The 18185-nt window shown below is 38.4% G+C and overlaps 2 protein-coding genes across 3 annotated transcripts; one reads left to right on the forward strand and one right to left on the reverse strand.

The window, feature by feature from the left end:
• The first annotated feature begins 2852 nt into the window (after positions 1 to 2852).
• LOC130920968 (glutaryl-CoA dehydrogenase, mitochondrial-like) lies at positions 2853 to 9827 on the forward strand. The gene is made up of 12 exons (XM_057844547.1): positions 2853 to 3361; positions 3581 to 3700; positions 3788 to 3820; positions 3900 to 4040; positions 4221 to 4283; positions 4361 to 4531; positions 4605 to 4734; positions 4847 to 5063; positions 7309 to 7412; positions 7717 to 7842; positions 7921 to 8081; positions 9110 to 9827. Exons 2-12 carry the CDS (start codon positions 3592 to 3594, stop codon positions 9181 to 9183), a joined length of 1329 nt encoding a protein of 442 aa, XP_057700530.1. The 5' UTR covers positions 2853 to 3361; positions 3581 to 3591; the 3' UTR covers positions 9184 to 9827.
• Positions 7728 to 16472, reverse strand: syce2 (synaptonemal complex central element protein 2). 2 transcript variants are annotated; one of them, XM_057844548.1, is made up of 6 exons: positions 16379 to 16472; positions 15719 to 15861; positions 10862 to 11010; positions 10681 to 10733; positions 10344 to 10452; positions 7728 to 10242 (listed from the first exon to the last, which is right to left on the reverse strand). In XM_057844548.1, exons 2-6 carry the CDS (start codon positions 15735 to 15737, stop codon positions 10033 to 10035), a joined length of 540 nt encoding a protein of 179 aa, XP_057700531.1. In that variant the 5' UTR covers positions 15738 to 15861; positions 16379 to 16472; the 3' UTR covers positions 7728 to 10032. The 2 variants fall into 2 exon arrangements, with proteins under 2 accessions (XP_057700531.1, XP_057700532.1); XM_057844549.1 differs by lacking the exons at positions 15719 to 15861; positions 16379 to 16472 and adding an exon at positions 11247 to 11343 and having other exon boundaries at positions 7729 to 10242.
• Between the last annotated feature and the right edge of the window lie 1713 nt (positions 16473 to 18185).

Here is an 18185-nt window from a genome sequence, read left to right on the forward strand (position 1 = left end):
ATGGGTCAAAATTAATTTTCGAACAGTTCATGTGACTAGCACCTTAGAGACAGTGATTTGATTTGCTTAGCCAATACCACCTGAGGACAGAAGAAACAAGATGGATATATGTAGTTTTGTTCTAACCTGAGCTTTCAAAAGTGACAACAACTAGTGAGCGAGAACCAAGGATTGAAGATGTGGACCATGAAACGTCAGAGAGAACCGTCAAAATGGTGAGCCAAGTTTCAGTTTGTCCACTAAAGACAGTAATTGTACAACAGAGCATCAACCGGGGTACCATATTCAAGTGTGCAATGACTGGAAAAACTTGGCATTAAATTGGATATCTCCGTGGAACGCACAAATCGGCGTCTATTTCTCCACATAAAAATGTGCACACCCACACACACATAATTGGGATGCCTGTATTTACGAGCATGGGCTCAGCTACTAACTAAGCATGTATCTTGTAAGTTAACTTTATTGCTGACACCACGTTTCGGGGTCATCAACATGTTTTGCCCACCTGCCACAAAAGTCAAAGTCCGCCTATGCTTCACTCCTTCATGTCAGCAGTGAAACTAAACAACATCACATCTGGATTTAGATATAATGAGCTTTCTCTGATTAAACATTTGCACCATGCATGGTGTTAAACAGGCCTGCAGCCTGCCACTGCAGAAGATCTGGATGATCCACCTGCAGATGAACTACTCTCTTCAGACAATTCAGTAATTTATTCTAATCCATCCACTTCACATGGTCCACCTGGATAAGCCTAGTCATCTGACTCAGATGTGCCACATGGTCCCAGTCAGAAATTGGTTGGGAAAATGCAAAGTTGCAAAGAAAAGACCCACCCGAAAAAGAAAACAACAAAAAAGAAAATTTTAGTCAGCAGCTCGGAGATTGATATCCTTGTCACACTTGCCTGATGAAGAGTGTACTGAAGATGAAAGAGGTGATCCAGCAAACATAGATCTGGCCATGGGTAATTTTGTCATATTATTCTGTTATATATATGATGATATTGTATTATGCTGTCGTAGATCTTCTGTTGCGTTCAGGTGTCTAAAAAGTGTGTTTAATCGACCAAACCCAAGTATGCTGTTACTATTCTGACATTCATTCTGAATTGACTTACTGTCAAGCTACCTGTTAGGATTCTTACTTTCACAACATTTCCTGTTATGATTTCTGATATTAAGATGGAAAAAGTAACTGAATCAGTTTACCCCTAATTGGTTCACTTTTCCCCTTTAATTGTTGTAGTCTGTCTCAGTTTGCACTTTAGATGGGGTAAAGTAAGACACCGCTTTTTTTTAATTAGTTATATTTTCAATAGTATTCATCCTGAGTACATTCCGATAATTTCCATTGCTAGGAAACATCCTAATGAGTGTGAAATATGTCAACTTTACTGGTTTGTTTTAGCTTGCTTGGAGGAGAGCAAATGTAAAAAATGTCTCGCATTGCCCCAGTCTGCTCTACTTCATCACAACACTTACATATACAGTATTTGTTCTTAAATTTACCATTGTTGTAACATATATGCTTGTGATAAATGTCTTTTCATCAAACGCTAGTATTCTTTTTGACTTTATTTGTGGAAGTGAAAATGTGGAAAAATTACAAAATGACATCAGAAGTTGAATGTAATTACTCTCAGTATGATGATATGGACACACAGGAATTAAAAAAAAAAAAAAAAAAAAAAAAAAAAAAAAACACCCTAGACTGTCCAAATCAAACCAATTAATTCAATGGTACTGTGGCACGGTCCGAAAAGTTTACCAATTGCTTTGGTATGCCTTTAAAATATATACAGTTGAGATATAAATTGTTTTTGTTATTGCAGTATAGTGTGTTGTAGAATGACATTTATTTAATTTTTTATAATCACATAAAAATAAGACTTATTGTAAAATTGATAATTGCATTTGTCAATTTTTCATTTTAAAGCAGTGGGGGTGAATATAATATAATCAGGGCTGTCAAACGATTAAAATTTTTAATCGAGTTAATTACAGCTTAAAAATTAATTAATCGTAATTAATCGCAATTCAAACCATCTGTAAAACATGCCGTATTTTTCTGTAAATTATTGTTGGAATGGAAAGATAAGACACAAGACGGATATATACATTCAACATACGGTACATAAGTACTGTATTTGTCAAGACAATAAATCAACAAGATGGCATTAACATTATTAACATTCTCTTAAAACGATCCATGGATAGAAAGACTTTTAAGAGTTCTTAAAGGATAAATGTTAGTACAAGTTATAGAAATTTTATAAATTTAAAACCCCTCTTAATGTTTTTGTTTTATTAAAATTTGTAAAATTTTCAATCAAAAAATAAACTAGTAGCTCGCCATCGTTGATGTCAATAATTACACCATGCTCACTCATTGTGCTGAAGCCCATAAAATCATTGAGACCCAAGCGCCAGCAGAGGGCGCCAAACACCAAAAAGCAAGTAACAAGCGGACACTACACTCCTGTCATTTTAATCTGTTTGAGCGGGGCATGTGCGTTAATTGCGTCAAATATTTTAACGTGATTAATTAAAAAACAATTAATTACCTGCCCGTTAACGCGATAATTTTGACAGCCCTAAATATATTAACATTTTGTACAGAACTGGACAGAATTTTGTACAAAACGTACTGCAAAATTTTTGACAATCATTTTTTCTTTCTATTTCTCAGCAATTTGAGATTTAGTGAGAAGTTGAGTGAAAATGATTTTTTTTTTTGTCGACAACAGGATCCTGCCCACGTGATGTCATCAAACGCAGCAAAGATTGAGCCAAGGAGCATTCAGATCTGATCCTGCAATACTCCAACGCCTTTAACGTTACCTGTTATTTATTCAATTCGATCATGTTTGACCCTTGTATTAATTCATTGGTTGCCGTCGATTGTGACAGGCGTCCAATATTTCTGTCACCTCGAGGAACATTCCGTTTACGGTGCCTGATATAACCTGCCAATGATCATCCAGGGCGTCGAAGCACGCCTTCCACTCAGACCAAGCGCACAGTAGGCAATGGTGGCCATTTTGAGTGTGGAAAAGTTTGCGGTCATTCCGGTTTGTATTCGATACTCGGCATAACACAGCCCCTTATTTATTCACCGTCGTATTCTGTTTTTCTAACAACACCAATATTTAGTTTAGTTAAACGTAGTTTCACTAAGGCGCTAGTATCATCACCTGTCATGGCGGATTGTTAGGGCCATTGTCGGATGTGACCCATTTAAGTGACGTAGCGGAAAGTAACCATTACACAACCAACTTCAATAACACGCTGGGACAACGAGTCAACGATTCACTACCAATTCTCTTCCTGATAAACTCGCCGAAATCTAAACGGTAAGGTAAACTTGGATGCCAACAAGATATGTAACTTAAGTACAATTACCTTCAAATTATTTCAGTTTACCTGTACTTTAGCTGCACTTGACAATACAGTATAAGTGAGCATGCTGTGAAGTAAATATGAAATACTGTTCTTGGTTTTGATTTTTTTTTTCTCGTCTCTGTTTTTCTAGATGAGTATTATAACGTCTTAATGTTTTGTGTTATATTCAGTTCAGTGTACTATGGCTTTGAGAAGCATCACTCGTCTAATCTCCAGCACCCCAAAATGTGTATCTATCACCGCGTGCCGAGCCCAGGGCACAGTTGCTCCTGCCACGCGAAAAGTTCAAGGTAAAGTAGTCCATTGTATTCAGAATTTTAAAAAAGTATGAATTGGACATGTATATAAGGTGAAGTGTTGTTGTATTTTCCCAATAGATGCTGAAGATGTCAACAAGGCTGTCAAAGGAAGTACGTAACTTCAACCTGTTGTGTTTGTCACATAACATAGTGACATAACAGATGAGCGTGTTTATGTTTTGTCCTTCAGCCAAGGTGCCATTCAACTGGCGAGATGCTCTGGACCTGGAGGGTCAGCTTACAGAGGAGGAGGTGATGATCCGAGACTCCTTCCGTGACTACTGCCAGGAAAAACTCATGCCCCGCATCGTCATGGCAAACAGACATGAACGTGAGGAAAACACAAATCTTAAAAGGAGACGTACTATACGTTCTTTCCCACAAAATTGAAAACACTTTCCAGGTGTTGTAAAAACCTAACTATAACATGATTTTGTAAAAAAAAAAAAAAAAAAAAAAAAACTCCAAGGAACAAGAAAAATAATCTTTATATTACTACAACATATTCCAGATTTCCACCGTGAGATTGTCTCTGAGATGGGAGAGTTGGGCGTACTAGGCCCCACTATTAAAGGTACACAAAAATAACCACACTCACATGGCCATCAAAGTTTTTCACGTTTCAGTCTGATGTCTGCACCCACCCTGCAGGTTATGGCTGTGCGGGAACAAGTTATGTGGCATATGGCTTGATTGCCAGAGAGGTGGAAAGAGTGGACAGTGGCTATCGCTCAGTTATGAGCGTACAGTCGTCACTGGTCATGCATCCCATTAATGCTTATGGCACAGAGGCTCAGAAGGAGAAATACCTACCCAAGCTTGGTGAGAATTTGTGAGAGTGGACACAAACGTTTAACAAGTATTTATACCTCTGTGTTTTGTCTGTATACTTCAGCTCGCGGAGAAATCTTGGGCTGTTTTGGCTTGACAGAGCCTAACCATGGCAGTGATCCCAGCAGTATGGAAACCAAAGCCGTATATAACCCATCCAGTGGTACCTTCACCATCAGTGGAGCTAAAACATGGTGTGCTGATAGAAACATACATTCACAGGCTACAGGATTAGACACATAATGCATATACAAAGAACACATGTCAAGTATATGCTCAACCAACTTCTGCATTTGTCTCTTCTAGGATCACTAATTCCCCTGTAGCAGACATTGCAGTGGTGTGGGCCAAATGTGAAGATGGAAAGGTGCGTGGTTTCATCCTGGAGCGTGGAATGAAGGGCTTTGCTACCCCAAAGATAGAAGGCAAATTTTCACTGAGGGCCTCCGCCACTGGCATGATCCTAATGGATGAAGTAGAAGTTCCTCAAGAAAATCTGCTGCCAAATATCTCTGGTCTGGCTGTAAGTACTTTTTTCCCCAACTTGCAAATGCACGTATTATAGACATGTTTCCTGAGCGAAACATGGGCGGCGTCATCTTGGAGAATGTCTGCCCGGAACTTTCGGTTTAGAAAAAAACCTAATGAGTTGCGGTTGAATTTAGCAGTGTGTTGACGAGTGAAAATCAAATCAAGAGAACCCACTGATTCTCAAAAAATGGATCGTATACAAGGGTCCGGGACTTAATGTGCTACGCGTGGCTATGCGAACTCCTGGAAGCGCCAAAAGAAATTGTTTGAAGAGGAATGTTTTTATCACAGACCAGCTACAAAGCGCCACTGTGGATGTACCCCGCTATACGCCTTACATCGGAAACCAGCAGCAGACAATATTTCCAGAATATGGATTGCAGCTCTAAAATTAAGTCTCCACCTAAAAGATTATACGTTTGTTCTTATTTTTAAGAAGCTAGTTTTACTAGCCTAGTAGCGCCACTGTGGATGTACCCCGCTATACGCCTTACATCGGAAACCAGCAGCAGACAATATTTCCAGAATATGGATTGCAGCTCTAAAATTAAGTCTCCACCTAAAAGATTATACGTTTGTTCTTATTTTTAAGAAGCTAGTTTTACTAGCCTAGTAGTTAGCATGTGTTGTTGTAGTTGCAGCTACAGCAGCAGCAGTAGTAGTAGTAAAAATTTAACTTCATATTTACAATCATCATCGCAATATTAAGAGCAGAGGCAAGAAGTTGTTTTATGCGCCATATCTTAGTTTTCTTTTTTGGGGCACATACCTTCCATAACACAGCGGAAGCATGACTACACGAACGCCTGGGACCCACGATACATGTACAGCCTGCAGTTTTGACGCACCAGTACCCATGCTTTGTGGTACGGAGCATTGAGGCACTGGCTTGGTTCTACATCCACCTTCATGAAGACAAAATTCCCGTGTTCGTGTATGGGGACACATCCGACTTTGTGGCTGTGTGGGTACTGGAATGCCTCAGAGCTTTTCAAGTTCCCAATGGCGTTTACATTCACTACCATAAAGTCAATAAAATACTATAAAAATTTACTTGTGGTCACCCATGACCACTTCTTTATGTTGTTTTCTCATGTTGAGATGGCAGAAGGATGTGGTATTTCCAAATCGTATTTTTTCAGGGTTTTTAGTGAGTGACGCCAACCCAGCGCCATTGAAGTCAATGGTAAAAAAAAATTGAAAACTGAAGTTGCCGGCAGACATAAGGAAGTAAAGTAGAAGTACCTCGGAAACTTGTCTATAAAATTGAATCACCGTATTTTCTTGATTATGCTCTGCGACTATGTTTAAAATATAAAATTTTGCATGTTCTTAACGCTGACCTGTATGAACAAGGAGTGTGCATAGTGGGCTGACCAGTGGGCCTCAGCAGTGTATGACCTGTCCTACTCCACTACAGTGTATATCTTGCTCTATCTCAATGTTAGTTTTTTTTTTCTTTTTTCTAACCATACCGGCTGCAAACAAGTTTGCGATAATTGCCGTTTATTATACTTGTTTTTGCCAACTTCTCGGAGGGAATTTAAGCGACACATAGCAGCTATACAGATCTGGACAGTTGTAAATTGTCTGCAGAGCTGAGCGAAGGCAGATATGAGCCTTGAACAGTGAATGGACGACATGCAGGATGACAATACAATAGAATAGGATAGAAAAGCTTTTGGTCACTGCACTGGAGTAACCGAAACCGGCGGTAACGCAGACTATGCAATGCTACTAAAGCTGGAAGCTAAGCTAATGGGAGCAGCAATGAGCTGACTATTGTCAGAAAACCTTGAGTAAAAGGTTATGTGTATGCTACGAAAGTTGATGTAAGGTGACAAAATGGCCGTTGTTGAGCTGAGGTGTTGGAACATTGTAGGTTGCTAAGCTAGGAAGTTTAGGTTAGCAACTAGCACTGCGTAATGCATGACTGTGCAATGCGGCTGGCCTTAAAGCTGGTTTGGACATCAGTTTTGGAACTATTCAATTCTATTGAATCCTTTTGTTGCTGAAGTAACACTAGTGATTGTTTACGCTGTGACAACAAATAGCAGATGACATACATTTTCCCTCCCAAAAATGAACTTTCTTCATTCCGCATTTATTTGAGTAGTGCGACCTATAATCCAAAGCGATTTATGGTCAGGAAAATACGGCATTTGGTTTTCACCAATGAAATGCTCAAGAGAAATGACCAACACATTTTTACCTTTGTTGGCGACCCTTGTCACCAGGGTCCCTTTGGCTGTCTCAATAACGCTCGGTATGGCATCGCCTGGGGAGCTCTGGGTGCAGCGGAATTCTGTTTCCACGCAGCTAGACAGTACACGCTTGACAGGTACTTGTTATCCTTCAATGTCAAAAAAAAAGCTACTCAGAATTTATGAATTACTCCCATTGTACATGCCTTTCTACAGAAGAGGATTAAGGTCCGTGAAGGGGGAAAAATGGTTGGCGGGATGCTCACTTTTACAGTCAATTGTTTTAATTTTTTCCCCCTGGTTCAAACTAAAAGCCTTCCTGTTTACGTGTTCTTAATACCAACAATACAGTGAAAATGACTTTTTATTTTTTAGAAATTGTCTTGATTACTTGATTCATTCATTGTATTATTTTAATTTATATTGATGTGCACCTATCAGAATACAGTTTGGGGTGCCACTGGCGAGGAATCAGCTTATGCAGAAGAAGATGGCCGACATGTTGACAGAGATAACCCTTGGGCTGCAGTCGTGTTTGTCCCTCGGAAGACTTATTGATGAGAAGAAGTAAGTTCATTCTTTCATTTTAATCATAGTTCAGGCTCTTTTAAAAGGTATTTCCCAATCATGTTTTCATCCAAATAGAGCAGCTCCAGAAATGATTTCTATGCTGAAAAGGAATAGCTGTGGCAAAGCTTTAGATATCGCAAGACAAGCCAGAGACATGCTGGGAGGGAACGGAATTGCCGATGAGTACCACATCATCCGTCATGTCATGAACCTCGAGGCTGTTAACACATATGAAGGTAAGTCACTTATTAAACAAAAGGGGGGACAAATAGTCAATTAATGATTACAAAAATATACCTCAAATGTATGGTTCATTTATTTGAACCTAGCAGTATAAATGTTTTTCTGGCAATTTGGCGCACTTGCCTCTTTGGGTGCTCGTAATGTTATGTGCCACCAAAAATACAGCAAAGGCCTTAAGATGAGTTCTGCCCAATGGTCCCCTGTGTAGCTTGCCAACGTTACATTTTTTCATGGTCAATCATTTGTTTTTGAAATGCTAGTTTCATTTGACGCAAAGGTTGTGTCTAATATATGATGACTGACGTTACTAAAAAATATTATCGCGTTTATGAAAAAATACTGTTCATCACTATCAAATGGAAGTGCACAATCCGTGCACAAAATCCTATGTGTTGACAAGCTGCGACTCAGTCTTTTTCACTTTTGAAAAATTGTGCCATTTTACATAGAGTATTTACTTGACCTGCCCTTTCTGTCCATCACACACGCACCATCTGTGTAAAACCTTCAGAAGAAAATAAAATGTCATTATTCATCAAACTGGAATCTATTTTACTTGCAAATAAAAAGTCAAATTTTATCCTTTACCACATTAAATAGAGGAGAAAGATGCCATTTAATCCAGCCAATCTTAGCATTTCAAAGTTTTCACGACAGAGATCCATCTCTGACTAGTGATTTTATTTTACAAATATATTTGTTCACCGCTGTGTCCAGGCCATTAAGTTCTCATGGAGCAAGAGCAAGCTTTGAATGACTATGTTGAACAAATCAATGTTGATGGTGTTGTGGTGCTTTTATGTATATAAAAAAAATTGAGACGTTTTATCATGTCAAGACTAGTTCACCAACATGTAACAGTGTAAGGTACTAAATTCCCAACAGATAGAATGCTAAGGCACCAAGTGCAGTCCGTTAATCGAAGTTATACTTATCTGCCGCTAGAGGTCAGCAGTCTATTTTACTACTTTGCTTATTCTGTGACATAACAAGTAATTTATTTGTGATTTGTCCATCTTAGGAACCCATGACATCCACGCCTTGATCCTGGGCAGAGCTATTACCGGACTTCAATCTTTTACTGTTGGAAAATAAAAGAGTTTTGAGAAGTTGAATGAGAATACACGCAAGGGATTACTGGATGCAGAAACTAGAGCACTTTATTCCCACCTTTCTCAGATGTTTTGAGTTTGTGGATATTATCAATACATTGAGTCCTCTCAAATTCACTTGACACTAAACATTTTTGTTATCATTTAGACTAATGTGAGGCTGTCATTATTTGACATCTTAGATTTTTCCGTTTTTATCAGCATATCTTCTCTTTCCCATAACTTGTTAATTGACATTGGCGTTACCAGGCAAAGTTTTTGTCTCCAGCTGCAGTTCACACTACACTGCTCCAATGTGTAATACAATTTATGCTATCCATGGCAAATGCTGATCTCACGTCTCATTGGAACAAGCTGGGAAATAGTCTCAGTCTACAGTGACTTGCGAATGTAAATTAATTCTTCTCCATGTTTCACCTAGTCTAAAAACTGCATTGGGCCTAAGTTAGATACTCTAACTGTCCTCTTATAATGCCTGTATTGTAAAGGATTTCGACAGCTACATGAAAAGGTTGTAGCAAGAGAAATTTGGTTATGTTTTGTCTTGCATTACAAATGTAAATGGCCTAAAATTAGGGTGGCTGAGATGTTTCATCGAAAAGCACGAATAAAAACTGCCCTACTCAGTGTGGTTTAATGTTAATTTTTGCACCAATCTCTATACTCTTCATGTAATAGGAACTACAAGTGGGAAAAACAATTTTATAGTGTGCTCATTGACCTAAAAACAAATCTGAAGTTTTACTACAAGTCTATAACACCATGGCTAATCGATGAACTCTCAGTGGAAGACTTAACAGTGCCACAATTGTACTGTGAATATAAATCTTATCTAGTCTGTCACCGGTTCTGCCACGCCGCTGACAGCGAGGCCATCACGGAGGCCGCCTAAAACATGGCTAGCCTCCAAGAGCTCCCCGTGTAGTTTGGTGCACATTTCCAGCACGTCGGTCAACTCTTGCAGTTTCAACCCCATCTCGCTGCTGTTCTCTTCATATGCTTTGTACAGTTTCTGCTTCATTTGCTGGCACACTTCCGTCACCTTTTGCAGGCCACAGGGGAGGGTCCTTTATTAGATTTATAGGTCCACTTCTAAAAGATGTAGACGTCTTTTTTTGTTATTTAAAAAAAAAAAAAAACTACCTTGTCAACGAGAACCTTCTGGAAGCTTTCTATTTCTTTCAGGTTATTGCTGCGGCGGGTGTGAATCCTCTCCACTAGTTCCTGCGTTCTTCTGTTGATGTCATTTAAGCTGCGAGCACATCGCAATCAGAATAGAGACAAGGGTGTGTGTGTCTGTCATTGATGGCTTCATACAGACTCAAATGGTAAATGTCCAAACTCCATAAATTTTAGTGGACTAGAAAGCTTAGAGTGTACAAAAACACAATAGGGGTACATATTTTTCGCACACGTTCCAACAGGACAATGGAATAGCAACCTCGCTAAAGGACAGCCAAACAATGTAATGTTCCCATACCTGGAATTCTCTTCAATGTTTTCGTTGTTCAAATTGACTATCGTGTCTTCCACCTGAAAATTCAACCAGTGAAAATGACATATGACAGAATCACAACCTTATTTTGTTTCAGAATCTACAATACAAATTAACCAAATCACGTTTACTAGTTTGGAGGGAGGGGGGTGAAAGGAAGGAATACCATTCTTTGGTTCTGATCATGTCCTTCGTGGTGGGTGGAATGTGAGGCGGATGCTCCTTCAAAGAGAAAGTCCATGCTGGTCCCGCAGAATTTAATGTATATATAAGAGTGAACACAATTTTCCAGAAGTGTTTCTGATGAAGAGCCGTCTGCCGGGAAAGTTTTAAAAGTTAGCAGAGGGAAGATGTAATTAAGCTAATTACGGCGTCTGGATGCTAACTCAAGTTACATGCTATATGAGCTCAGGGTTTAGCTTTTAAAGCAGACAGTTGAAAGATACATAGGGAAACACATAATATTTACATTTAATCTATGAAATATTACATAATTGAGAGAGTATCACGCAAATGCTGGTACATGTGTATAGCCACCAAATTTCACATACTGTACTTAGAATCCAGCCAGCGTTCGCTCCTCCAATACGTTCCGCCTCCTGCTGGCAGGCCACGATGCTTACGACGATTATTACTATAAACTTACTACACTTGCTTTTATGTTCGTCAATTTTGTCAGGGGCGGGGCTATAAATTAATTTAAGGCCACAAGTAATGAAATATGGCTATTTTACCAACTCATAAATTAATTCGATAGCTGTTGATGCTATCCGTGCAGTTAAATATTAATATTTTGGAGTGAAACACAATTAAATTAAGAGATGTCAATTGAAACAAATGACATGATCATGCGGTATTGTAAAAAAATAAATGTTTTTAAATATACTTAGCTTAGTCTAAAATCAAATACATTATCATAGAAAGGTTGTCAAAAGACATGCATACTGTATAGTAGTATAGTACACAAAAATCTCGGTTCGGTACGTACCTCGGTTTTGAGGTCACGGTTCGGTTCATTTTCGGTACAGTAAGAAAACACAATGCAAAATATAAATGTGCTTGTTTATTTCACACGTTTGTGCTTTCAACAATAGGAACAGTAGCCCATACAAAGCTAGAATTCTGCTCAAAAAGTAGCGGGTATTTAAAGATAATAATCCAACAACAAAAAAAGAAGTCCTGTGCTAAAGAGAAAAGCAATCCCTATGACAAAGATTTTAACATGTATTTTACAAATGAAATGCCTCAATGATTTTTTTTTCTTATGAACAGTTTTCAAAAGCTTTATTGGTGGATTTTCTCAAGTTAAAGCGCCACACAGAAATTAATAAATTTAATTGTGTAAGCAGGATCTGTGTGTTATTCATATTGTTTAATTACATGTGTTTTAGCTCATTTCAATTTATTTTATTTAAATGGGCTATTATTTATTTTATTATGTGTTTGTATTTTACAAATGTGATGTAGTATTCATATATATTGTATATTTTATGTGCCCCGATCTACCACTCAAGAGATCTGATGGACTCAAAAAGTGGGTTACGATTGCATATTAGTTGAAAATCGACCGGATCCACCGTATTTTTACACGAGTGACTTCCGGTCTGCCCGGTCTGCTAGCTAGTAGTATTGACGCAGGAGGGCCGCGTCTCGCGTCAAATAATAAACTCTGCCGTTGTTTTCGCGTGCATCGCGTTGAGCCGCTTCTGGGACGCGTCTAACACGTGGCCGCACTGCGGCTGGTGTGCATTGGCTGATTGACCTTAAAGGCCGCTTTTCACTGCTTTCTCGCGGCGGCCACGTTGTCGCGCTGTTGACGTTTCTTACTGTCCTACCGTTTTGGTCCTCATTATAGTAGAGAAGACGGAGTAAATATAATCTACACAAATAAACTGTAACCCGATCGACTCACAGCCTCGTTAAGTAAGGGTTACATTTCATCAGAAACTCGTTCGGTACGCGTCGTTCCGAACCGAGCACCAAGTACCAAAACGGTTCAATACGAATACATGTACCGTTTCACTCTTACTGTATAGAGATCAAAGCATCAAGGCATAGTTTTTTAAACAATGTCTTAAAAACAAAATAAACGGCAACAAAAAATTTGGAACATATGGTATGAAACAACATTTAACAAATAAGACTGAACTATGAGAAACTGCCTATGGGAAATGGGATTTACAAACAAAAAAGCAGTGTTGTTAATCTTACGTTTAAAAAAGTAATCAATTACAGTTACAAATTACTTGTCCCAAAAAGTAATTTAGTCACTCAGTTACCTCAAAGTAAGAGTAATTAGTTACTCGGCAAAATAACTGATGTTACTTTTAATGCTCTACATGTTATTACAGTACATGATCCATTCCATAACATCTTTCACATCAAATATGTTTATAATTAACTGATTGAATTGAACCGTCTTTTTCATTAAAAAAAAAAACATAAGTCACCCTTTTTACATTTTCTTAAATTTCACCAATAAAGAGTGTAATTGTATACAAACTTTTAACTTTTCAATTCTGTGAGAAAGAAAACCTTTGTTTCTCATGTTGTACTGAACCCGCACCAAATCGTGACCCCCGTACCTAGGTACGTACTGAACCATGACTTGTGTGTACCGTCACACCTCTAATATATAGATATATATATAGATATTTTTCAATGTACAGTTGAGGCTCTGAAGCTCTTCCCTCTTCTATCTTTGCTCTCGGTGTTTTGATTTAAAAAAAAAAAAAAAATGACACAAGGTTTATGGATACGTCATTCGAGAAAAGTTTAGGGCAAGTGACTATTTTTTTGTAATAAAAAACAAATGATTGTATTGCAGTATCTACAAGGACAACACCCCCTTGGTGATGTTAATGCATACTGAACAGGAAAACCGTCCATTATGTTCTATTAATTGTACCCACCTGAACGCCACGAACTGTATGTAAAAAATTTCCAGAGCGTTTAACATGACACTCGCCACGCTAAATGCTAATACTAGTGAGAATGCGAATGGTAATCTAACGCTCCAAGCCACCTAACATCTAGTTTGCAACAGTGTCACACTAACCCCCTTCCCCTCCTCCCCTCTCCCGCACTGCTCTCTCCGTGTGTCTCGGACATCTCTCGCCATTCAATCACATTTTAGTAACGCACGGCTTCTCATCGTCAGTAACAGTAACGGCATTATAGAAATAATAATTAAGAAATAATTAGTAAAAAATTAGTAAAAAAAAAAAAAAATTTGATTATTCACTACTGACAAAAATAACGCCGTTAGTAACAACATTGCAAAAAAGACAAATAAAAGCCATCATGAACACCTAAATACAATAGGTCGAGGTTATGAATTGCAAATCTGCATTGGGCTAGGTGATAATTTTGAACTTTTGTTTGGTGCCGTTCCAAAGAGATTTATGAAGACATCATCATCAAAAAATGATTCATGATGAAGTTCATGTTGAAATTTGAGCGGAGGTGGGTATAGTAACGCGTTACATTTACTCAGTTGCATTTACTTAGGTAACTTTTTAAGAAAAATGTACTTCTTACAGTACTTTTACCACTGAATACTTTTTACTTGAGTAGATTGGTGAAGAAGAAAGTCTACTTTTACGCTACTTCCGCTACTTTGGGCTCCACTAGAATCGTTACATTTTTTCTCTTTATTCTACATATTGACTTTATTTTTGCCAGAGATGCCGACAGTGGCTGTCTCTGTTTCACCAATGAGAAATCACAACAAAAAACACAGGACTCCATTATGCCAATCAGAGGTAACCATATTTTTTTTTATCCACTAGAGGGCACTCATGCTCTTTGGATGGGTGATGTTTCATTTTTATCATATGAATTCCATGATTTGGGTGTATTTCTGGCCCAATATTGTCATTTAATAGGTTACATTACAGTAAAATAATAACACTTGTAAATTGTGCTGAGAAAAAAATATCCCATTATTTAAAAAAAAATCTGAGTAACATTGTAAGCAGTTACTCACAATGTTAATCATTACTTGAGTATTATTTTCAATGAATACTTTTTTTTACTTGTACCTGAGTCAAAAATTAATTACAAATAAAACTGTGCTGTGACTGGAGGTAAAAAATTATGTTTGCTGGTTATTGAAAGGATGTGGTTGTGTTCTTCAAGCAAATAAAATGTACTGTACACTGTCAAAACTTACCAAAGGTTTCTACAACTGTATTATCTCTACTGTTGATTTTCTTGAATCAAAATGTTTGACTTAAATTAGTTCTGACTATAGTGCTATTAGTCTTCCTCAATGTTTTTATTTTTCATTACATTAACAATTTTAGAAACAACTATAAAATGTTTATGCTGCATATTGTTCATTGGATTGGACTGTGACTAAAAAACGTACAGTTCAAAAAAACATTGGAGACAATTAGATGTAAATGTTTTAATTACAATCAATTTACCTGGGTTTTTAGTCATTAGTGATAGTACATCTACGATACTACTGATATCAATGTCATTACTATAAAATTTAGATTATTTTTCAAATTTATATGCGCATATTCTTATAATCTGTGCAGGCTAATCTGTGTGGTCTGGAATGTTAAGGGTAAGGGGTTTGCTGATTGGCAGTCTAATCCCGTCCTCCCTCTCTCTTGTTGAATGCGTGTGTCTGCTCAGCAGCATTTAGCCCGGATTATTCCAGAGAAGAGGACACATGGCGCAGAGATAGAAAATCCGATGTCTTTTCTTTTTGCCACAGGATCAGGAAATAAGAAAAACTTTGAGTGACTCATCATTTGCTGAAATCTATCCTGGAACTTTGGGATTAATTTTGCTTTGCTTTACTTGAATCTTGAAAGACTTTTAAGGGGGGGAAGGGGGTGGCAGGCTGAGGGCAAGAATGTATCACATAGAAAATTAGGAATTTGTCAAAATAACTTTGATGCTTCCGACGCTGGAATTATGGACAGTTTCAACAATACCGAAAAAGAAGGGGAGCATTCCTTCCAGTATTTGGTTCAAAATGTGGAGCCAATGTATAAGGAGTACAAACCTCCTTCAAATGACATCATACAGCTCCCGAAATCTGTTTTTTATGTCTTTGTTGCCATTGTGGTCGTGGTCGCTGTGGCTTACGCAATTGTGGGTCACCTCATCAAAGACCTTCTGCTGGATATCACAGGTAATCTGTCTCATCTAAACACAAAAGGTTCTCATCATATGTTTCTTTCCATCTACACAACATGCATTGGAGAAGTTTCACTGTTGTAATTCAATCTACAGTAAACTGTTAATGGGTCATTACAGACTTGAAGGACATTTTGGCTTCAAAGTTCTTTTAAAATAAGCCTTCAACTTTCTGATTTTTTTGCTACATAATAGACAATGATTAACACGTCTTACAGCTCAATGGTAAAAATAGAATGGCACTATTTGATGTTTACAATACTTAGCATAATCACAGTAGCAGGTTGCCAATCCGTACTAATGTTATCTTTTTCTCTGGATTAGAAACTACTGTAGCTGCTTGTCTATCTGTTACTGCTGACTAAGAGGACAAACATTCTTATGTAATAAGTGAAAATAGCACAAATAATTGTTTTATTCTGGTAATATGCATAAGAAGTATTGTGCAAAATTATGAAAAATATCAGACAACATAAATTTGTTCTACCCATTATCTTGAAATACTGTTTGATAATGTCAAGTCTACCTCTTCGTCGTCTTCTTCTACCATGCTGAAAAGGTTATTGTAACAGGTTTGCGTGCCTGTTGTGAGACACAGGTTCCACAAATAATAAAAAATATTTGCGATATTACGGTGATTACAAAAAATAGCGGCGTCAAAGAGCTACACGTGCCTTAATGCCCATTTACCAAGTTACCAGAGCTATGATATTTAAATTTTATTTTGACTGTTTCAGTTGAGAATCAATCTGGTCATTTGGGGTGGGGGTGGGGGGGCAAGACAGAATGGCATTTAATTCAATCACTGCCATTTACAGCGATAGGCATGAATTCCATTTGAAGTGGAATTGTTGGCATTGAATTATCATCTTTCAGCACCATTGATGGCAATACACGTCAAAATGGATTTGATGTCTATAGTTGTGATTTGCACCCAATGAGTTAAGAATACATATTCTCCACTTTATACTGTGGTGTGAAAAAGTATCTGAACCTTTTGGAATTTCTCACATTTCTGCATAAAATCATCATCAAATGTGATCTGATCATAGTCAAAATCACACAGATGAAAATACAGTGCTTTAACTAAAACCACCCAAACATTTGTAGGTTTTCATATTTTAATGAGGATAGCATGCAAACAATGAGAGAAGGGGGAAAAATAAGTAAGTGAACCCTCTAAGGAGACTTAAAGAGTAATTAAAACCTATTTTTACCAAACATTTTAAACTAAGGTGTGTGCCCAATTACTGATGGGTGGTTTAAAGCTGCCCGGCTCATTATAAAACACACACCGGGTAAGAAATGTCTTGATGACAAGCATTGTCTGATGTGCATCATGGCTCGGTCAAAAGAGCAGTCTGAAGACTTACAGTCAAGGATTGTTGATTTGTACAAAGCTGGGAAAGGATACAAACCATCTCTAAAAGTCTGAATGTTCATCACTCGACAGTCAGAAAAGTTGTCTACAAATGGAGAGAGTTTGGCACTGTTGCTTCTCTCCCAAGGAGTGGTCTTCCACCAAACATGACGCCAAGAGTTCAGCGCAGAATACTCAGACAGGTAAAAAAGAACCCTAGAGTGTCTGCTAAAGACTTATAGAAATCACTGATACAGTGCGATATCTCTGTGCACACATCAACTATACGTAAAACAATGGCCAAGAATGGCGTTCATGGGAGGACTCCATGAAGGAAGCCACTGCTGTCTAAAAAAACAATGTTGCTCGTTTTCTTTTTTTTTTTTTTTAACCTGTCCTGTTCAGTTATTTGGCACGGAGAATGGACGTCTAAGTGTCCGGTTGGTCTGAATAAATAGTTTTAATGTTTCACATTGAGAGTATGACATACTCCCATTGGGATAATTCGGCATACCTCGTTTATTATGACAAAGCAGCGAACAGGAAGGAGTAGTAGGGGGCAGACGAGCGGAGACAGGCGCCAACCCAGGGCCACGGCCCCCACCCAGCCAGCCCGGAGGGGTAGGGCAGTCGGGAGGAAGGGGGGGTTAGCGCAGCCCATCCCTCCTCCCGGAGCCCAGCAAAGGAGCCAACATCAGTCCCCGGGATCCAGGGTGTTCCCCGAGCCACCCGCACCCTCATCGACCGGCCCTCAGGGATGGGAAGAGGGGACACACCACCAACCCCATGCCCACACCCACCCCCGTCCGCCCACCCGGGCCAACGAGCCACAGATGCAGCCCCCCAACCGGCACAGCACGCCACTGTTGCTCATTTAACGTTTGCAAAAAATCAATTGGACACTCCACAGAAGTTTTGGCAAAATATTTTCTGGACTGATGAAACCAAAGTTGAATTGTTTGGAAGTAACACA

Source organism: Corythoichthys intestinalis, chromosome 8 (genome assembly GCF_030265065.1).
Source record: "Corythoichthys intestinalis isolate RoL2023-P3 chromosome 8, ASM3026506v1, whole genome shotgun sequence".
Classification (NCBI taxonomy): domain Eukaryota; kingdom Metazoa; phylum Chordata; class Actinopteri; order Syngnathiformes; family Syngnathidae; genus Corythoichthys; species Corythoichthys intestinalis.